The 23,500-nt window shown below is 38.8% G+C and overlaps 1 protein-coding gene, 1 long non-coding RNA gene and 1 pseudogene across 2 annotated transcripts; all 3 read right to left on the minus strand.

Annotated features, from left to right (window-relative positions):
- Positions 1–4,048: 4,048 nt before the first annotated feature.
- On the minus strand, positions 4,049–7,130 carry LOC107808889 (receptor-like protein 6; annotated as a pseudogene).
- Positions 7,131–9,383: 2,253 nt separating this feature from the next.
- Positions 9,384–10,773, minus strand: LOC142180254 (uncharacterized). Its single transcript, XR_012708505.1, has 3 exons — positions 10,663–10,773; positions 10,259–10,315; positions 9,384–9,408 (listed from the first exon to the last, which is right to left on the minus strand). It is a non-coding gene; the product is annotated as an uncharacterized LOC142180254 (long non-coding RNA).
- A 698-nt stretch (positions 10,774–11,471) lies between these two features.
- LOC107780957 (uncharacterized) lies at positions 11,472–15,666 on the minus strand. The gene is made up of 7 exons (XM_075218816.1): positions 15,423–15,666; positions 14,991–15,296; positions 14,779–14,880; positions 14,207–14,628; positions 12,355–13,169; positions 11,943–12,117; positions 11,472–11,855 (listed from the first exon to the last, which is right to left on the minus strand). The coding sequence occupies exons 1-7, from the start codon at positions 15,664–15,666 to the stop codon at positions 11,472–11,474; spliced, it is 2,448 nt and encodes an 815-aa protein (XP_075074917.1).
- Positions 15,667–23,500: the final 7,834 nt, after the last annotated feature.

Below are 23,500 nucleotides of genomic sequence, written 5' to 3' on the forward strand. Positions count from 1 at the left end.
GGGATGTGTCCTACATGGTTGGCGAGAAGGTTCTGTTGAAGGTTTCGCCCATGAAGGGCGTTATGAGATTTGGGAAGAAAGATGAATTGAGTCCTCGGTTCATTGGGCCTTTTGAGGTTGCTTCGGAGAATTGGGGAGGTGGCTTATGAGCTTGCTTTGCCACCCAGCTTGTCGAGTGTGCATTCGGTATTTCATGTTTCTATGCTTCAGAAGCATATTGGGGATCCGTCTCATGTTCTAGATTTCAGCACGGTGTAGTTAGATGGTGATTTGACTTGTGATGTGGAGCCAATAGCTATTTTGGAGCGTTAGGTTCGAAAGTTAAGATCAAAGGATATAGCTTCAGTGAAAGTGCAGTGGAGAGGTTGGCCCGCAGAGGAGGCTACCTGGGAGACCTAGCGGGAGATGCGAAACAGATATTCTCACCAATTTGAGGCTTCAGGTATGTTTCTTGACTCGTTCGAGGACGAACGTTTGTTTAATAGGGGGAGGATGAGACGACCCGGCCAGTCGTCTCATGAGTTACGCTCCGTTTCCCCCATTTCTGCTTCTTATTGCTTTGTTCAGTTGTATTTCATGTCATCGGGTTGATTGGCTTGGGTTCGGAAAATATTTGGTAAGGTTTGAGACACTTAGTCTCTTTTGAGGAAGCTTAAGTTGGAAAAGCCAACCGGATGTTGACTTATGTGTTAGAGGGCTCGGATGCGAGTTACGATGGTTCGGATAGCTTCGGGAGGTGATTTGGGACTTAGGAGCGTGATCAGAATGAGTTTTGGAGGTATGGAGTAGAATTAGGCTTGAATTAGCAAAATTGGATTTTTGGCGATTTCCGGTTGATAGGTGAGATTTTGATATAGGGGTCGGAATGAAATTTTGAGAGTTGCAATAGTTCTGTTGTGTCATTTAGGATGTGTGCAAAATTTCAGTTCATTGGGACATGGTTTGGTTGTTTTTTTTTATCAAAACCATAATTTAGAAGATTTTGGAGTTCTTAGGCTTGAATCCAATGCGAATTTGGTGTTTCGATGTTTTTTTGAGCATTCCCAAGGTTGGAACAAGTTTGAATGAGGCTATGGGATAAGTTGGCATGTTTGGTTGAGGTCCCAATGGCCTCAGGTGAGTTTCGGGTGGTCAATCGGACCATTTCATGTTGTTTGGAATTGTAGAAAAACTGCTGAAGTGTTGCAGAGAATTTGACCTTCGCGTTCGCGAGTAGGTCCTCGCGTTCGTGAAGGGTTAGCTGAGAAGGCAGATGATTTAAGCCTTTGCATTCGCGAGGAAGGCTCCGCATTCGCGAAGGGCTGAGTGATTGGTCATCGCATTCGCGTGAAGGGGACCGCGTTTGCGTAAAAGAATTTGGTCAGCTGGGCTTGAGATCGAGTTGTTCATCGCAATCGCGAGAGAGGGGGTGTGTTCGCGAAGAGTTGTTTGAGGAAGCATCGCATTCGCGATAGGCATGTCATGATCGCGAAGAGGAAATTTTGATCAAAGTTGATTTATGCTTCGGGAAGCGAGGCATTGATCGCGTTCACGAAGATGGAAATGAGGTCTGGGTAGAATGTTTAAATAGCCATCTTGTCCGCGATTTTGGGGTTTATTTCCACCATTTTTGAGCGTTTTTGGAGCTTTTTGAAGAGGATTGAAGAGGGATTCAAGGGGAATCACTTGGAGGTAAGATTCATGGACTTAATACTCGTTTCTAATGCAAAATCTACCTAATTAATCGTGGAAATTAGGCCTAAAATTGAAGAACTAGGGCTTGAAATTGGAGACCTAGAATTTGGGATTTGAGGGGCCATTTGTGGTTGGATTTTGATGCTTTTGGTATGAATGAACTTGGGGAGTGATAAGGAATCCATTGATGTGATTTTTATCGGAATCCGAGACGTGGGCCCGGGGATCGGGTTTTGATAATTTCAGGATTTATGTTGTAAATTGAATATTTCAGCTTGGGCTTCGTTCCCTTAGCATATTTTGATGTCGTGATTCTGATTTTGGATAGATTCGATGCGAGTGGAGGCCGATTCGAGGGGCAAAGGCGTCGGGGCTAGAGTTTGGACCGCATTGGGGTGAGTAATGATTGTAAATGATGTCCTGAGGGTATGAAACCCCGGATTGCACATCATTGTGCTATATTAAGGTAACACACACGCTTGATGACGAGCGTGGAGTCGTGCACTGTTGGGGATTGTGACTTAGTCCGTCGCGAATGACTATTTTACCGCGTATTTGACAGAAATATATTTGTGAACATTTTATTTTGGGCTTAAAGCCATATTTGGGCCTCATGCCAACTATTTGAACCATTAGGGGATTTTTTATTGATATTTTCTCACTGTTTTGACTTTATACTTGAACTCAGTCATGCTATATTCCACTATTTTCATATCTTAGCCATGTTTACTCTGTTTTAACACTTAAATGATCTTCTAAATGATATTTTGGGCTGAGAATCATGTTTTACTATTGTCCGAGCGGCTTGTGAGGATATTTGACTGAGGCCTATTTGTGAGGAAACACTGATTATGATTCTGAGGCCGATGGCCTGAGATATGTACGCCACGAGGTGGCTTGTTGATATGAGGCCGAGAGCCTAGTGATGATGCCACGAGATGGCTTGATATTGTGCTTGGGCTGTAAGGGGCCCCTCCAGGAGTCTGCACACTCCTAGTGAGCGCGGGTACCCATTGTGATGTGAGATATAGCCCAAGGGGCTGGTGTTGTTCTGAGATATGTGCCCGAGGGGCGGATTTGTTGACATTGTGCCCGAGGGGTGAACCTTTTATGTGTTAATCTTTCTTATTGCCTGTCATTTACCTGCTTAATTGTTGAAAAGGCCTTTTATGAAGTTTAAACTGAGCTAAAATGATTTTTACATATCTTTACTGATTCACTATTTTATTGGCTTTTACTGCTTCATTGTAGCCTGTAATGTGCCTTACGTGATTTCTTGCTTTCAGTCTTTATTTATGATTATTACTCACTGAGTTAGAGTACTCACTTTACTCCCTACATCATGTGTGCAAATTCAGGCATTGCTGACCCTGCTAGAGAGAGTTGAGAGCTCCCGGCAGACTTCGGAGTTCACGAGGTAGCTGCTTGGCGTCCGCAGTCCCGTGTTTCTCCCCCTTATCTCATTTCTTTTTCCGTATTAGTGACTTGTAATAGCTTTGTAGACCTTTTAGCCTTGTGTTAAAATTGATAGATGCTCATGACTAGTGACACCCTGGTATCGGGCTGTGTTGGGTTTATTTTCCGCAAACTATTTTGTTAACTGATTACCTTTGGGTTGTTTATTACGTTTTCGACTTAATTCTTATTATTTAATTGCTTAAAACTGAAATGGGAAAGTGTGGGTTAGCCTTGTATTCACGAGAGGTGCCATCAAGACCGGGTCCGGGTTTAGGGTCGTGACATGAGTACAATGGATGGTACTGACATTCTTTCTTGGGAACCTATGTTGGTCTGCGGTACAACGTAGGAATCAATTTTGCAGGCGAGTAGACTACGGGTTAGGACTTCCTTCTCTTCTAGTGCTATTGGTGAGCTCCGCTTCTATTTGTGGAGTATCCCTTTGAGTCATCTTTATTTAGTTATTTCTTTGTTTACTTAGAGAACTGTCCAGGAAATCTCATGTCCTGAGCAGTGCGTCGGTTTATTAGTAGAGGTTTCATGGACATAGTCGTTGGGTTAAGATTCAGATGTTTTTGATAATAACTTAGTAGTAATTCGGTAGTTACTACGAATAAAGTTTTGGAGTTGATTTGTTTAAATATTTAATTTAATAAAAAGTATTTTGTTAGAGTATTGCCTTGTTGCATATAAAATTTGGAGTTAATAGATTTGATAAGCAGAGATGGTTCGCTCGGTCATGTTTAGTGGTCGAGTGTCGGTTCCGACTTGTTTAGAAAATGGGTCGTGACACTAAGGACAAGAATTTGTTCTCTTTTTTCTATTTAAAAACAAAAAAAAGAAAAAAGAAAAAAAGACAACAACATTTACAGTACAAAAAAAAAATCGAAAGCATCTATTAATCTTCATGTTCCTTGTGGCATTTGCTGTTGTAAACATCTATAGTACATAGTCTTTTCCCATGGTATTTCAACTAGACACATTCTTTGCCTACATTTAATTCATACTAAGTTTCAATGGAAGAGTGAGATATAGAATAAATAATCTCAGTTCTCATGCATTAATAAAGATACACTTAGCAAGCTAATAAAGCAAGAAATATTCAAATGAAGATATATAATGCCAGTTAATATAAACTAAAAAAGAATCAGATATAGAGCTTAATATGAATATATTCCTGAAATTACATATTGGACGACTGGAACTTGTCTAGACACCATTATTTCTTCTTTTTCTGTAGTGCTTTTGACGGCCTCGCTGCTTCTTTCGCCTTCTCATGGTGATTTTGTGTTCTAGTTCTTCAACAATCCAAGAAAGCCAATTGGGATTTCGAGCTGAAAGCATAAAATATGCAATGGATAATCCAATAATTAGTCCACTCGCGTATCCCATAAGAATTGCTTTCCTAAATTCACTTAGAAATATAGAATTGCTTTCTTCATTCAAAACGCATGTTGTGTTGTTTGTCTCGGGAATCCTGCTACTTCCACAATCTTCCGAAACTGGGAATTCAAGTAATCTATCATTACCTTCATATGACTTATTCTCAAAGGTTTGAAATTGAGTTCCTTGAGGAATGCATCCTAGGGGATGATTGTGGGAGAGATTTAAGAACGCAAGAGACTTAAGAGAAGCAAGTTGTTGCGGTATCTCTCCTGAAAACTGGTTAAATGAAATGTCTAGTGATTCAACTACAGATAAAATTTTAAGTGATTTCGGTATATGATCTTCCAATCCATTATGAGATAAGTTCAACACACGAAGTGCAATTAGATCTCCCATAATACTTGGAATTTGTCCTTCAAATTTATTGTTTGAAAGATCCATAGTGGTGTACAAAGACAAGATTCTCACAACTTCAAGCCCATGTCAATTTGTTACGGCAGCTACAGAATCTTGGTAATATCCATCAAGTGGTGTCTTCATTGCTTGATCGATTCTCGTCATGGCTTTCAAATGGTGAAAAAGACTTGTTGGCAACTCTGTTGTAAATGCATTGCATGAGAGATCTAACATCCGAAGCTGAGGAAACATGCTTTTAATCCCTGAAGTTCTAATTGGTCTGTATAGTTTATTGGATGTCAAGCTTAAAACTTGTAGCTTTGGAAGAGTCCCCAACCACATAGCGAATGTATCATTGAGGTGATTTTTTCCCAAATCAAGAACTTCCAGCTGTTTGTAATTGGCTAAGGATTTTGGAATTTTTCTCTCTACCTTTTTGCCATGCAAGTTGAAGCTTTTCAGTCCACTTCCAACTCTAAAAGTTGTTTGGAGATTTCCAGAAAGAAAATTGTGTTGCATATCTAAAACCTCAAGTTGGTGACTCATGTTACCCAAACATTATGAAATTGCTCCCTTCAAATTGTTTCTTTCCAAATCAAGAACTATTAATGATGTCAAATTGCAAACAGAAGAAGGGATTTTCCCACTGAGACTATTATTTGATATGAAAAAATAACTTAGAGAGGACGATAGAATAGGTAGCGATCCTTGAAAAAAATTGGATCGCAAATCTAGATATCTAGTTGAAAAAAATGATGAAATATAGTCGATACTTATCAACATGTTGTGGGATAAGTTAAGATAATACACTGAGTGCATCCAATTAGACCATGCCCAATCAGGAATTGTTCCTTGAATATTGTTATTTGAAAGATTCAAAGAAAAAAGTTCCTTTGCTGATCTCAAAAAATCCAATTCTTTTACTTCACAACCGGACAGGGATAAGGCTGTAAGAGATTCGGATAAGGTAAACTTGACTTTGTTCTCATTGGTCAACGAAATACTATTATATGAAAGACCCAACGAGTGACGTTGTTTGAGGTTTGTAAAATGCTGACGTCTACATTGTCACTAAAATTGTTAAAGAAAAGAATAAGTTGTTCTAGATTTACAAGGTTTTGAATTGACGCCTTGCAACTGATTGCCACTTAAGTCAATAACGACTAGTGAATTGGACTTGAAATAATCAAGTTGACCAGAAAAGTGGTTACAGCTCAAGTCTAGTTCAGTTAGTGATGGAAGCGTGTATATCCAGGATGGTATTTCTCCATTCAGGGAGTTATTTGATAGGTAAAGTACCTTCAGATTCTGCATTCCACTTGCAAACAGAGGAATCGGTCCTTCAAGATCGTTATCTCTGCTCAAGGTGGAATAGGCTGCTGTTAGAATCAATCAGTGGCTGCAGCCAAGGTCAAGCTCAGTAACATGGCCAGACATCTCATCGCACTGCACGTCATCCCATAAGCAACAATCTCTGCTCATATTGCATGTACTCGTTTTTTGACTAGCGATATCACAGGAAGCAGAAGCCAAGAGATCTATAGTAAGCGTCTGCTTGAATTTTAGAAGGGAAATGCTTTGATCTTTGTGGCACAATTGAGCTAATGTGGATGAAGAAAAAGCAAGTTCATGCTAGACGATATTTGTAGCCCATGTTTGTATAAAAGGAGTTCAAAAGTTGTTTCTGGAAATTAAGAAAAAGCTACGCAAATATATAGAGGAGAATAGTTTTCTTTGACTTGTCAAAATTGTTGCGACTGTTTGATTGATATTATAAGAATAAGTGCCTTTTTCCCTTTCAAAGAGACAAAGACATAATTGATTTAATGTTAAGAAAAAATTGCAATTCTTGAATTTTTTTTCATCATCAGGGTAACAATATTGATCTAATTACTACAATAAAAAATAGATAACCCAATGTTTAATTTAAGTTAGTGCACAAGTCTTTCCATGAATTCAATTGAAATCTACATGAGACAAGCTTTTTCTTAGTCATTAGCAATTGTTGAACATGCCATATATAGCTCAAGTCAATGCACAAGTCCGGACTGGGGGCTACTTGTTTCTTCCTATTTCTACATCACATTTATAGAATTTTAGTGGAAAAAAAGGGACAATTCCAAATGTGTGATATATAGTAGTCAATGCACAAGTCTTTACATGAAAATGTTAAATGATACCTACAAAAATATAATACTCACTTTGATGTTAGACATGTCTAGTAAGCTTATTTTCTACAGTTAATTAAGGGCTAAAAGTCTTAAAAGTCAGCTAAATAAATACAAATGCAATAGTAATTCAACAAGTAGAAAAGAAAAGCAACCGCATAGCTACAAGTCACCGGCCACTTCGTATGCAAAGTTACTATCACTGCCATATGAACGAAAATAATAACAATACAAAACTTGGCACTGACTTTGTTATATTACGACAGTGATTAGAGTTGAACACAACACTTCATAGGGCTCTGCACTAGAAATCTACAATCGATACATTTGGTTGATAAAAGAATATACCTAAGAGACATAAAAATCTATTGCTGGCAGAAACATAACCCCCCCCCCCCCACACACACACACACATACATGAAACCTGCCAAATGTTAAAGCAGGAGAAAAAGCAAAGGGAGAAGTTAAGCAAGGCAAAGTAAATCCTAATCTGTTAGTAACTATTCACCACCACATGTCAAGATTTACACAAACCCATCGAGCCCTAACTACGTCCCAACAACCCAGACCACTATTGCAGCGAAGACTTCAGTACAGAACATCAAAACTTACAAAAATGAACAAAATAAAAAGTGAACACTAAAGTGAGTAGAGATCAGCTACTGCATTATATGACACAGCATAGTGCAGTTGACAGAAAATCTGAAGTTAATAGAGGAATTTGTCCACAGTCATTTCAAAGAGAACTTCAAGGATTTTTATGCCTCGCTTCAGCAACCCAAAGAGAGAGAAGGTGCTCAGAGGTACTAACTGCTCCAACAAATTAAAGAAAAGTACTATATCCCCACGAGTTGAAATATAACACAGTTGAGATAGGACTCTAGTGATCAAATAAAAGGAATTAAGTAAGAGTTGGGAACTAATCCAATGTTAGCGCGTATACTTCACTCTTCTAAGGGAGTAACATTTCACATCTTCATTCTTCTATAGACAAGAGAAGATAAAAGGAAAAGCGAGAACAGAAGTTTCACATGCCCAGTTTCTAGAGTATTGCCTTCCGAACACAGCTATGTTGAGAAAGTAATATCCCGCCCACGAACAATATCCACGATAAATTACAATAACACAAGACATTAACAACGACACCAAATCTTTTGACAGGCTAAAATACAATACTCGAGCGGAGTAATATAATATCACTGTAATATTATAACTTGATAGTATCAAAAGACTATTATAACTTCAAAAGAATAACATTCTTTATTTTAAACATCTCACTACGATATTACTCATATTCACTATTTATCTCACAAACTGTTAGAGCCCAATATGATGATTCACAACCCAACATACAATAACCCGTCGTAAAGCAGCAGCAACCCACAAACTACAAAAAATCCGATGCGGATCTATTTGTATTTAAAGGGTGCAACCCGACCCATTTGTACTTGTAAATATATATACACAATAGTTAGATTCATTTAGAGACCAATGTTCATTTTATATCAAAATAACAGACTCTCAGATACTTCTCTCTCGTTTCTTCATTGTTGCTTGTAAGTAGGGATTTTGACTATTTATTTGCACTCTTTTACTTTCGTTTTAGCTCAAAATTACTTAAAGATATTCCCGAAAACTGATGAAATATGCTTACTTGCATGAGTGTTGGAATATGAGTCAAAGAGATAAAAATCAACTCAAGAAGGAGTAATTTTGGACAAGGACTAAAATGAAGCAAAAAGAGAAAATGCAGACCGCACAATATTGCGTGCACCCGCAGACCATGAAGAAATCTCTAACAGATTTCCTTTGCAATGTGCGGACCGCACAATTATTGTGTGGCCGTAGCTGATGAGGTTCAGAGAGATGGGATTGTCACACCCCAACCTTGGGAGGTGTGGCTGGCACCCGATGCCCGAAGGCCCGAGTGAACCAACCATGAGATATGATCTGAAATATAATAACCTGCAGGCAGAAGAGCCCAACACGACATATATATATATATATATATATATATATATATATATATATATATATATATATATATATATATATACAAGGCAAAAATTAGAACAGCTATCCAGGATGCCGATAGGGCCATACGAAAAATATATATATACAATGACCGCTAGTCTGCAAGACTCTAAGAGTGTAAGACAATCTCAACAGGGCGGGACAAAGCCCCCGACACGCCCAAAACCACACATATACATCTGTAATAGTACCTATGGACTCAAAGTCAGCAACTCCGAAGAAGTGGAGTGCGAAACCCAACGCTGATCCTAGGGGTCCTACTTAGGAGGCACGCCGCTCTGTCTATCCGAACCTGTGGGCATGAACACAGCGCATAAAAATGCGTCAGTACGAAATATGTACTGAATATGTAAGGGGACAAGTGTAACGTGAAAAATGTAATTAACAAGAGAAGAGATATAGAGACAATTTGAATTATGAAACTAGCCTCGGTAGGAAACTAAAATTCAACATGGATATAAATGTATGCTCGTGAAATCGTCGTTCACTATTGCTACTTATAATATATCACATTATATAATAATAAATCCCTCCGTGGGGCTATAATATCCATAACATACCCTGCCATAATAAAGGCTCGGTAGAATCGTACCCGGCCACGTGAAGCTCGGTAATCCCAACTGATCAGTGGTTACACAATATGTGTCATACCCGACCGTCTATAGTGCGGTTCGATAATGAAAGTAAATATATACATATACTAAATCATGAATTATATAGGTGCAATGCGAAACCAACCTTAAAAGACGTATTCTAAGAAGAGTCAAAGTGGCCTACCATCATTATTCCTCGACTATCATGGTTGTTGATAAAATATTTAATTTTTGTTACTACGAGCCAACAAGTACTAAGAACATGAGAGTTATTCATTATGAATACCTTTGAAGTAAGTGTTACTTATTCATGATTTATATGAACGTCGAAAGGAGAACGAGTAAAAAGGCTCTAGTTCTTTTTAAGCAAGGAACAAGGAAATCCGAGAATTCATAGATATCCTCTAGAGTAAGCAATCTATGAGAAAGGATCAGGTCTAAGCATATTTATCAGTTGAAGGTGAAATAACTCGAATCCGACGAGACAATTCGATAAACGTTTATTCGAATTCTAGTCATGCCGAAAAGTATAGTGAAAGCCCTACATACCTTGTCGATGGAGTTATATACTGTTTCCGAGACCTCGAAAGCCTTAGGAATGATTTCCTACATAATACGAACCATTCAAAATCAAATTCAAGCTCATAGCTTATCTATTCTTCATTTAGACATTTACGCGAACAACTTGTGGCCATGAATTTGTAGACTCTTTTGTAGATTAATTTCCCTCCAACACACCACCAAATTTTACATTACTACATCTCCTCATCGACAGGATTCCATCCATATCTTCACAGATCCAAACAACATAATAAAACCATATAGAACAACCCCAACAATATTAAGAGAGGTTTCTTAAAATAATCAAGAATATTTCTATAGAGGTTTCAACCATTTCTTAGGAATTCTTATGGTAGAAGTTTACAAAGATCAAAGAGGAAGTTAAATCATACCTTATGTGACCAGAATTACTCAAAATTCGAAATTACTTCAAGGCGGAGTCTTGCTATGAAAAGTGAAACACCGAAGAATTCACGATTCCGAAGTTACCATGGTGTTCTCCATCTTGAGGATGACTAAATTGTTATTATCATTGGCTAGATGGATGGGAGGAGTTTGAGAGGAAATCCCTAGGTGTTAGGTTCTATTTTGGAGAGGATAAAACGCGGGGGTTTCAGTTTTAAAGAATGACTTAAATAAATTTTTTTTAACTAAACCCGACTAAGCACACTATTCCCGTAACAGTGTGCACCCCTATACGAAGAGGAAATCCCTAGAACACACCATAACTCCTAGTATATTGAGAGAAAATCTTATTAAAAGTTTATCCAAATTCCAGTAAACTTTAAACCCGTAACTTGCGGCGATCTTTGTCGAATTTTTAATCACAACTCAAATGACTTCCAATCTTAACGTATAACTATTACATCATTTAAATATCTCATAGAAATTATCTTCCTATCGAATTAGCCCATTTACAGAATGATAACGCCAAACACACAAGGTGTAACATTCTCACCTCCTTCAGAACATTCGTCCTCGAATGTTAACGGTTAACCTTATTTCTGAAAAAAAAATTTAAAATAAATTTCGCCAGAGTTTCCCCTATAAATAGGACTATCCAAAACCTGTCATCAGCCCAAACATACATATCTAAGGCCAAACAGGGCTACACACCATCATAATAACATCAACTTGGCCTCACACGACCATTTACTTATACAATAATGATAATAAGAAGGTTAGCCGTAACTTAATTACCTCAGTTGTCACTGGTTGATATCTGTGCAACACCTGCCATATTTGTCTCAAGCATATCACCTGAAGACTCAAATAAATGAGGGTATCTAGACTTCATGTCCTCCTCGGCCTCCCATGTCATTTCCTCTACATTATTGCTCATCCAAAGTACTTTTACTGAGGCTACCTCTTTGGTCCGTAGCTTACGGATTTGACGGTCAAGAATGGCAACAGGTATTTCTTCATATGACAAGTTCTTAGAAACTTCAGTATCCTCACTAGGGCTGATGCAAGAAGGATCACCTAAGAATTTGTGAAGCATGGAAATGTGAAATACCGGATGGATTGTTTCTAATTCCGGTGGCAGGTCAAGTTTGTAGGCTACTAGCCCAATTCTCTGAACAATCTGATATAGCCCAACATATCTAGGGCTGAGTTTTCCTTTCTTACCAAATCTCATTACACCCTTCATAGGCGATACTTTCAAGAATACCCAGTCTCCCACAGCAAATTCCAAGTCTCGACGTCGGTTATCTAAATATGATTTCTGCTGACTTTGAGCTGTACGCAACCTTTCCTGGATCAACTTTACCTTTTCTACAACTTGCTGTACCAATTCAGGTCCTAGCAACTTTGTCTCGCCAACATCGAACCAACTAATAGGAGATCTGCATTTCCTCCCATATAGTGCCTCATAAGGTGCCATCTGAATACCGGCATGATAACTATTATTGTAGGCAAACTCAATAAGCAGTAAATGATCTTCCCAACTTCCCTTGAAGTCTAAGACACAAGCTCGCAACATATCTTCGAGTGTCTGAATAGTGCGTTCGGCTTGTCCATCGGTCTGCGGATGAAATATTGTACTAAGGTTAACAAGAGTACCCAAACCTTCTTGAAAAGACCTCCAGAAATTAGCTGTAAATTCGGCACCTCTGTCAGATATAATAGAAAACGGAACTCCATGTAGCCGAACTATTTCCTTGATATACAGGCTCGCATAGTCTTCAGCTGGATAGGTGGTCCTAACTGGGAGAAAGTGAGCTGATTTCGTCAGCCTATCCACAATGACCCAAATAAAATTGAACTTACGACAAGAATTGCGAAATCCTGTAATGAAATCCATATTAATCGATTCCCATTTCCAAGCTGGAATCTCAATATTTTGAAGTAGCCATCCAGGTTTCTGGTGTTCAGCTTTAACCTGCTGGTAGTTGGGACACTGAGCCACAAATGTGGCTATATCTTTCTTCATGTCGTTCCACCAGTATAGCTGACGAAGATCATTATACATTTTGGTTGAACCAGGATGAACTGAGTACCGAGACTGGTGCATCTCTGTCATAATTTGCTTGCGAAGCTCCCCAACATTAGGTACACACCATCGACCTTTATATTTTAGAATTCCATTATCAGATTGCTCGAACAACTGCTTCTTCTGAAAAGGGATGCTCTCTTTAATCTTGACTAGCTCTAGATCCTCAAATTGACGCATTTCTACCTCAGCTACCAGTGATGACCCCACAATATTTTGGACTACTACACCCTGGTCACCTGTATCATGTAGCCGCACACTCAGGTTAGCCAATCGATATATCTCCTTAGTCATTTCTAATTTCCCAACTTCTACATGCTTTAAGCTGCCCATGGATTTGCGACTCAACACATCAGCTACCACATTCGCTTTGCCCGGATGGTACAAAATATCCACATCATAGTCCTTCAGCAATTCAAGTCATCTCCTTTGTCTCAAGTTCAAGTCTTTCTGCTTAAATATATACTGTAAACTTTTATGATCTGTATAGATATCCACATGAACACCATAAAGATAATGACACTATATTTTCAAGGCAAATATAACGGCTGCTAACTCAATATCGTGAGTCGGATAATTGTATTCGTGCTTCCGCAACTGCCTCGAAGCATATGCAATAACTTTTCCATGTTGCATTAGAACACATCCCAATCCCACCCTGGATGCATCACAATATACCACATAACCTTCAGATCCCTTAAGAAGTGCTAGAACAGGTGCCGATGTTAAGCGTTTCTTCAACTCATGAAAGCTCCTTTCACATGCATCAGACCATTGGAACTTAACGGCTTTGTGTGTCAATTTTGTCATGGGAGCAACAATAAAAGAGAAGTTCTCAACAAATCTCCAATAATAACCAGCTAAGCCCAAGAAATTATGAACTTCCGTAGGAGTTGTGGGTCTAGGCCAATTTTGTAATGCTTCAATTTCTGACCATCTACCTTAATACCTTCATCGGAAACGATATGCCTAAGGAAAGCCACTGAATTCAACCAAAATTCACATTTGGAGAATTTAGCATATAATTTCTGATTTTTCAAAGTCTACAACACCACACGCAAATGATCCTCATGTTCTGCTTCTGATCGAGAATATACCAGAATATCATCAATGAAAACAATTACAAATATAGCTAGAAATGGCTTGAAAACCCGATTTATTAAATCCATGAAAGCTGTTGGCGCATTAGTAAGACCAAAAGACATCACAAGGAATTCATAATGGCCATATCTAGTCCGGAAAGCCGTTTTCGGAATATCCCTCTCCTTAACTCGCAATTGGTGATAGCCAGATCGAAGGTCAATCTTTGAGAAATATTTGGCACCTTGCAACTGATCAAACAAATCATCAATTCTGGGTAAGGGGTACTTGTTCTTGATAGTCACTTTGTTGAGCTGACGATAGTCAATACACATTCTTAACGAACCATCCTTCTTACGAACAAACAACACTGGTGCACCCCGGGGAGATGTGTTGAGCCTGATAAAGCCCTTATTCAGAAGATCCTTCAACTGGGCTTTCAATTCTTTTAACTCAGCAGGAGCCATTCTGTATTGAGGAATAGATATTGGCTGAGTATCTAGAAGCATATCAATAGCAAAGTTGATTTCTCTTTCTGGAGGAAGACCAGGAAGTTCATCAGGAAATACATCGGGAAATTCATTCACGACGAGAACCGATTGAAGAGTTGGAGATTTCACCTCCATATCATGCACTCGTACCAAATGATAGATGTACCCTTTCAAAATCATCCTTCGAGCTTTAAGGTAAGAAATAAACTTTCCCTTAGGCGCTGCAGCATCACCTTTCCATTCAATAATAGGCTCACTTGGAAAATTAAAACGAACAATCTTTGTCCAGCAATCTATATTGGCATAACAAGAAGACAACCAATCCATACACATAATGATATCAAAATCAACCATTTCTAGCTCATGCAAATCAGCTAACATATGGCGGTCATGAATCTTCACGTCACAACTTCGATATACCCATCTAACTACAACAGACTCACCCATTGGCGTAGATACCTCAAATGACTTATGCAACAATTCAGGCTCTATATCCCATTTACTAGCAACAAAGAGGGAGATATACGACAATGTAGAACCAGGATCTATCAAGGCATACATATCGATAGAAAAGACGGATAGTATACCTGTAACCACGTCTAGAGATGACCTAAATCCTGACGACTCGATAAAGCATATATGCGATTCTGCTGACCTCTTGAACCAGAAGCGCCAAATCTTCCCCTACCCCTGCCAGCTGATGTCTGTATACTCTGCCTAGGACGACGTACGGAAGAAGAAGAAGCCCATGCAGATGCCGCCGGCTGAGCCATACCCCCTCCACCTGTTATCGGACAATGCCTCATAATATGACCTTGCTGTCCACATGCATAACATGCATCAAAACCCTGGCGACATGGTCCAAAATGATTTCGGTCACATCGATCACATCTAGGAAACTGAGGCCTCATCTGACTGAACTCGCCTCTAAACTGTGGACCTGGGGTACGTGAACTCTGACCTGGACCAGAATAAGTGGTCTGATCATGTCGCTGTCCCTAAAACTGTAGCGGCGCACTGGCTACCGGATAAGATTGACACCGGGGAAACCGTGGCCTAAATCCACCTCGAAACTCTCATGTGTTACCTGCGAACCACACCCTCTTCTGCTGACCTCTATCATGCTCTCGATTGGCTCGTTGTTGCCTCTTGCGATCCTCTAGACCCTGTACATATGCTTGAATACAGGCAATATCCATTCCTTGGTTTAGAGAATCTGTAGTGCACTCATTTATCAAATGTGCCTCCAAACCACTAACAAACTGGTGTACCCGATCACGCATATCAGCAACAATCGTAGGAGCATACCTAGCCAAAGAGTTTAACTGCATGCTATATTCCCGAACGCTCATATTACCCTGTTCTAAGTGTAAGAACCTATCTCGTCAGGCTCTTTGAAGCTCGATTGGCAAATATTGCTGTAAAAATGCCTCAAAGAACTCCTTCCAAGTCACTGGTGGCACATTAGGCCCCCAAGTCTGCTTCCAAGTCTCAAACCATGTCACAGCAACATCACGTAGTCTATAAGAAGTAAACTCCACTGACTCAATATCCGTGGCATGTATAATTTGTAAGGTCCATTGCATAAGATCCAGAAAATCCTGTGGGTCAGCATTAGGATCAACCCCTGTAAATACTAGAGGATCCAAGTTGATAAAGTCTCGAACTCTCGCACTCACGGACCTATCAGCAATACCGAGGGTCTGGTGTTGGGCCTGGGAGGCCACTATTCGAGTCAGCAATTATACAGCACTCCGCATGTCTAGGTCCTGATCAGGAACAACTGGGAGAGGGACTGGAGGTATGTTAGCTCCTCTACGCCCTTCCGGGGGTGGTGGGGGTGCTACCCCGGAAGCCTGAGAATCAGCCTCATTCTGTGGCTCATGTTGATCTACATTAGTAGGTGGCACCTGACTTGTGCCCTCTCCCGCCTCCTCACCCAACCTTTGAATAAATTTCATAGCCACTTGCCGTCTCGTAGTATTAGGCATCACTGAGAAGGTAAACAAAAAGAGAATTAGGAATGAACACTTATGATTAGGCTCTATTGCACGATCTAGATCAAGAAGAAAGTAATAATCCTAAATGCCTAATAGCCTCATGTTTATAAGTGTGGTGCACAACACACCATAAACAAGACTCTACTAGACACGGCTTGCAGACTCCCTAGGATTGACCTACTATGATACCAAGTTTGTCACACCCCAACCTTGGGAGGTGTGGCTGGAACCCGATGCTCGAAGGCTTGAGCGAACCAACCATGAGATATGATCTGAAATATAATAACTTATAGGTAGAAGAGCCCAACACGACATATATATATACATACATATTATATATATATATAACCTAGGCCAACAAGGCTGCAACAACAGTATAACAGCTATCCAGGAGGCCGATAGGGCCATATAAAAAAAAATATATATATATATATACAATGACCGCTAGTCTGCAAGCCTCTAAGAGTGTAAGACAATCTCAACAGGGCAGGACAAAGCCCCCGACATGCCCAAAACCACACATATATATCTGTAATAGTACTTATGGACTCAAAGTCAGCAACTCCGAAGAAGTGGAGTGCGAAACCCAACGCTGATCCTGGGGGTCCTACTGAGGAGGCACGCCGCTCTGTCTATCCGAACCTGTGGGCATGAACACATCGCATAAAAATGCATCAGTACGAAATATGTACTGAATATGTAGGGCGATAGGAAACTAAAATTCAACATGGATATAAATGTATGCTCGTGAAATCGTCGTTCACTATTACTACTTATAATATATCATATTATATAATGATAAATCCCTCTGTGGGGCTATAATATCCATATCATACCCGGCCAAAATAAAGTCTCGGTAGAATCGTACCCGGCCACGTGAAGCTCGGTAATCCCAACTGATCAGTGGTTACACAATATGTGTCATACCCGACCGTCTATAGTGCGGCTCGGTAATGAAAGTAAATACATACATATACTAAATCATGAATTATATAGGTGCAATGCGAAACCAACCTTAAAAGACGTATTCTAAGAAGAGTCAAAGTGGCCTACCATCATTATTCCTCGACTATCATGGTTGTTGCTAAAATATTTAAATTTTTTTTACTACGAGCCAACAAGTACTAAGAACATGAGAGTTATGTATTATGAATACCTTTGAAGTGTTACTTATTCATGATTTATATGAACGTCGAAAGGAGAACGAGTAAAAAGGCTCTAGTTCTTTTTAAGCAAGGAACAAGGAAATCCGAGAATTCATAGATATCCTCTAGATTAAGCAATCTATGAGAAAGGATCAGGTCTAAGACTCTTTATCAGTTGAAGGTGAAATAACTCGAATCCGACGAGACAATTCGATAAACGTGTATTCGAATTCTAGTCATGTCGAAAAGTATAGCAAAAGCCCTACATACCTTGTCGATGGAGTTATATACTATTTCCGAGACCTCGAAAGCTTTAGGAATGATTTCCTACATAATACGAACCATTCAAAATCAAATTCAAGCTCATAGCTTATATAATTCTTCATTTAGACATTTATGCGAACAACTTGTGGCCATAAATTTGTAGACTCTTTTGTAGATTAATTTCTCCCCAACGCACCACCAAATTTTACTTTACTACATCTCCTCATCGACAGGATTCCATCCATGTCTTCATAGATCCAAACAACACAATAAAACCATATAGAACAGCCCCAACAATCAAGCCATATTAAGAGAGGTTTCTTAAAAAAATCAAGAATATTTCTATAGAGGTTTCAACCATTTCTTAGGAATTCTTATGGTAGAAGTTTACAAAGATCAAAGAGGAAGTTAAATCATACCTTATGTGACCAGAATTACTCAAAATTCGAAATTACTTCAAGGCGGAGTCTTGCTATGAAAAGTGAAACACCGAAGAATTCACGATTCCGAAGTTACCATGGTGTTATCCATTTTGAGGATGACTAAATTGTTGTTATCATTGGCTAGATGGATGGGAGGAGTTTGAGAGAAAATCCCCAGGTGTTAGGTTCTATTTTGGAGAGGATAAAACGTAGGGATTTCAGTTTTAAAGAATGACTTAAATAAAATTTTTTTAACTAAATCCGACTAAGCACACTGTTCCCGTAACAGTGTGTACCCCTGTACGAAAAGGTTAATATCTCTCTACTCCGAAGTTGTATTAATGAATGGTTTGTTGCATTGGAAACTAGACTCATAGAACATCGATTCGGTAGGTAGAACACACCATAACTCCCAGTATATTGAGATAAAAGCTCATCAACATTTTATCCAAATTCCAGTAAAATTTAAGCCCGTAACTTGCGGCGATCTTTGTCGAATTTTTAATCATAACTCAAATGACTTCCAATCTTAACGTATAACTATCGCATCATTTAAATATCTTATAGAAATTATCTTCCTATCGAATTAGCCCATTTACAGCATGATAACGCCGAATACATAAGGTGTAACATGGATTCTGGGTCATGAAGAAGTGCGGACCGCATCATTATTGTGCGACCGCAGAATTTAAAAGTGCGGATGCACTCAGAAATGTGTAGTTCGCAGAAGTCTCTCATGTCAAGCTCAAGTTCAAGAGTGCGTCCACACTAAAAAATATACGATCCATGGAATCTGAAGAAGTGCGGCCGCAACCCAGAATTGTGCGGCCGCAGAAGTCCATCCTGTCAAGCCAGCTTCAAAGTGCAGACCGCACACAGAATTATGCGGTCGCAAACCTCCGCAGGGGCAATTTTATCCGATAATTTCAGCTGTGTATAAATAGTCTTTTCTGTCAAAATTAGTTTAAGTTTGAACACCAGAAAATAGATTGCCATTTTTCCTTTACTGCTTTGGGTAACTTTGTAATAGTTTATCATTTTAACATTGGATTTACTTCCATTTATCATCTATTATGAGTTTAATCTTATTTTCTTCTTTAGTTTCTTCAATTTTCTCTATGAGTAGCTAATTTCTTAGTTAGTTTATGACCCAACCCTAGTGTGGGTACCTAATGCGTATTTAATATAGAGCTTGTTTGTGATTGGGTGAGTGATATTTAGCCTAGTTCTTACTTGGATTTAAGAATTAATGGTTGTAAATATTGAATCATGCCTAATTGACTTATCCTCTACTTGAGAAAGAGAGACTAAGTCTAGGAAAACTTGGCTAACAAGGAATTGGGGTGAACTCAAGAAATTGATGGCCCCAATTAAAGTCTTGAATCTAGAGATAGCAAGACCCGACTTGAGCATCTATCACTTGTTTTGTGAATTACCCATTTGGACTTGAGAAGGCCAGATTGGGCAAAACCACTCTAACTACCGGGAGGTATCGAGTGGATAATTTGTGTGTGATTGCTATATTATATCACGACCAATCAAATCTACCCTAAAGCCCACAATCTATTAGGTAACTACCTAGGTAGAAGCACGACCCTAGATCTTTTATAATCTTGAAAAACACCACCACCAAAAATATCGTTCTCTAGCTTTTCATTTAGAAACATTAGCATAAAAATCAGAAGTAGAAAGAAACAACCAAACCATTTTGGGCACATCATACACTTAGTCAAGATATATACCTAATCCAATATAAGCTCTCTGTGGAAGGTAATTATAATTGCATCGACCACTTCACAATCCCAATTAGTGGTGTGAATTTGGGCGATATCAATTTTTGGTGCCATTGTCGGGGAGCTAAAAACAAATTTAGCTATATATTTGGTTGTGTGTGTGATTTGTCTTCCTTTCCTTTCGAGTTACTAATCTTTTTGTGAAACAATTGTCAGTGATACTACGGCTCTCAACAACAATGATCTCTCGATTTGGTGTACATGAAATGAAAGTGAGGGCTGCTATTTATAGATAGCCTCACTACCCAAAGTAGCCAATCAGATTTGGGTTTTGCAATTGCATTGCAAATTGCCAACTTGCTTCAACAGTCCATATTCAACTTGTTGTCATTTTTCTTCTTCTTTTTCTTATTTATTTTTATTTAGATTGGTCCCACAAGGTAAACCCAGAGGATCAATATAAAATCACTCTCCGTTTTACGTACTCCATGGTTGTAATACAAAAAAGAACAACACGGGGCGAGGATTGGACATTTTTTATGAGAAAAGCCGGGAACTAGACACAGTTAAAGTCAGCCAAGTTGTCAAACCAAAAAAGTAACTCATGAAAAATACAAACAAGCATAAGAGAATTAGGAAAAGGTGAAAAACACATCACTTATAATAGTTAGACAAACAAAGAGGAATTGCAAAATGAACTATATATACTAGTACGTCAGGTGCATCTTGCTTCCATATGTAGCTAGTTTATGTGCTCCTAGCTGTCTGAACATATGCCTCTGTTGAGATATGTAATTATTCATTTAGTTAGCTTTATTCACTGTATTAGTTAGTTGTCTGATAGTTAGTTATATTTTTTTGCTTCTGCTTGTTAGTTAGTCGACTAGTCCAGTTGTGTCTAGCTGTCAGTGTGCATATATAGAGGAGTAGAGTGCGAGGAATTCATTTCATTCATTACTCCATTTTCTAGAAGTTATGAGTACCCCTCGTGTTCTTTTACTCCATTTTCTAGAAGCTATGAGTCCCCCTCATGTTCTTTCTCTTTTCCTCCATTAAAGTTTCGAGCTAAGATCAAGCTTCGTTTGCTAACTGCTTGTTTTCGATATGGTATCAGAGCCATGAGCCTTTTGTTTTCTCGCGTTCTATCAACATTCAATCATTGACTGTTCGATATCTATAACTAGGGTTCAATCAATTGTGAATTTCTTTTTAAAATCAGAGCTCACCTCGTTGCTCTTCTTCTGCGAAATTGTTGTAACAGTCTGTTCTGCTGTGATAGTTTTGGTTTTTGTTGTTGAATTATGCATTAGAATTATTTTTCTCTCCTTGAGAATTAATCTCTTGTACTGCTATCAATTCATTACGCTATTGAGTAATTTCTTGAAGTTATGGCTGGAGATCAAACTCCTTTAGTTGATTCAACCAGCGCAATATGCACAAATTATTATGGATTCGACCAATCCGCTATACATGCATCCTTCTGAGAATGCTGGATCTATGCTAGTTCCAATGGCCTTCAATGCATCTGGGTGCAGGTCTTGGAAGAGAGGATTATTAAGAGCACTATCTTTGAAGAACAAAACAAGATTCATAAATGGAAAATGCAAAAGGCCAGATCCAAATTGTCATACGTTCAGTCAATGGGAAAGACGTGATGATATAGACACTTCATGGATTTTAAATTCATTGTCGAAAAGACCTAGTGTTGCGGAAGCCAAATGTATATAGTGCGAATAAGTCACAACTACTATACCAAAAATTATGACAGCCACCAAATAATAAATAAGACAATAAAGCAACAATAAAAGGAACACCAGAATTTACGAGGTTCGACCAACTTTGCCTACTCCTCGGACACAACCAATATTTTATTCCACTCCAAAAATACAAGTGAAATAATACTAAAGAGAGAAGATACAAATGCCTTAAACAGATGAGAAGGCAAATGAGAGGTGTGTTTAAATCCTAAACATTAGGCCTTCTTTTATAGGGGAAAAAATTCCCCCAACTCTTCTCCCAACCGATGTGGGACTTTGGCATTTTTCCAAACTTCAACAAATCTCCACCTCGGCAAAATTCCACATCTTCAATTCTCTCTCAATAACAAATTTTGGTTGTGTCTTCATCTTCAATCTTCAGTGTTCAACAATGTTGATCAAATACAAACAATGTTGAAACTTGATCGTAGTCACCACTTTTGTCAGCATATCAGCAGGATTCTCTGTAGTATGAATTTTCTTCATCGTGACTCCACCTTCTTCTATGATTTCTCGTACGAAATGATACCGAACATCAATGTGCTTCGTCATTGCATGATAAACTTGGTTCTTCGCTAATTGAATAGCACTTTGACTATCACAAAAAATTGTGATACCTTTTTGTTCAACACCAAGCTCCTTTAGTAATCCTTGAAGCCAAATTGCCTCCTTCACAACCTCTGTAATAGCCATATACTCTGCCTCTGTTGTAGACAAAGCAACTGTTGACTGCAAAGTAGGCTTCCAATTAACTGGTGCTTTTGCAAAAGTAAACACATAACCAGTAGTTGATCTTCGTTTGTCCAGATCACCCGCAAAATCTGAATCACAATATCCAACTACAGACTGATTGTCTTCATGCTCAAAAACTAACCCAACATCTACAGTATTATGAATATACCATAGAATCCACTTCACAGCTTGCCAATGCTCCTTTCCTGGATTATGCATATATCTGCTAATAACTCCAACAACTTATGAAATGTCAGGTTTCGTACAGACCATTGCATACATCAAGCTACCAACAACATTTGCGTATGGTACCTTTGACATATACTCTCGTTCAGCTTCATCCTTTGGCGACATAGTAGAACTCAGCTTAAAATGGGGAGCAAGTGGAATACTAACTGACTTAGTCTTGTCATCTATGCCAAAACGTTATAGTACTCTCTTCAAATATTCTTTCTGAGATAAACAGAGTTTCTTTGAACGTCTATCTCTTATTATCTCCATGCCAAGAATTTTCTTTGCCTCACCCAGATCCTTCATCTCGAACTCCTTCTTCAGTTGAATCTTCAACTTATCAATTTCTTCTGAATTCTTGGAAGCTATCAACATATCATCAATATATAGGAGAAGATATACAAAGGAACCATCTTTAAGCTTGCGCAAATACACACAATGATCGTATTTTCTTCTCTTGTACCATTGCCACAACATAAACTCGTCAAATCGCTTGTACCATTGTCTAGAAGATTGTTTCAATCCGTACAACGACTTTTCAAGTTTGCATACCATATTTTCTTTTCCAGCAACTTTGAATCCTTCTGGCTGAGTCATGTAGATTTCCTCCTCCAAGTTTCCATGTAAAAATGCAGTTTTTACATACATCTGAACTAGTTCCAAATCCAATTGTGCTACCAAAGCCAACATAATTCTAATGGAGGAATGTTTTACAAATGGAGAAAACACTTCATTGTAATCAATTCCCTCCTTTTGAGCATATCCTTTGGCCACCAATCTTGCTTTGTAGCGAACATCTACTTGGTTAGGAAATCCTTCTTTCTTTGCAAATACCCATTTGCACCCAATTGCTTTCTTTCCCTTCGGGAGATTGGCCAATC

This window comes from Nicotiana tabacum, chromosome 1 (genome assembly GCF_000715075.1).
Source record: "Nicotiana tabacum cultivar K326 chromosome 1, ASM71507v2, whole genome shotgun sequence".
Taxonomy (NCBI): domain Eukaryota; kingdom Viridiplantae; phylum Streptophyta; class Magnoliopsida; order Solanales; family Solanaceae; genus Nicotiana; species Nicotiana tabacum.

Coding starts and splice junctions, on each gene's coding strand:
- LOC107780957 (XM_075218816.1), bottom strand. CDS start 15,666: ATGCAGTTAAACTCTTTGGCTAGGTATGCTCCTACGATTGTTGCTGAT. Junction 15,297..15,422: donor GAAGAGGGTGTGGTTCGCAG/GTAACACATGAG, acceptor ATTCTGGTCCAG/GTCAGAGTTCACGTACCCCA. Junction 12,118..12,354: donor TTTACAGCTAATTTCTGGAG/GTCTTTTCAAGA, acceptor GAGGAAATGCAG/ATCTCCTATTAGTTGGTTCG.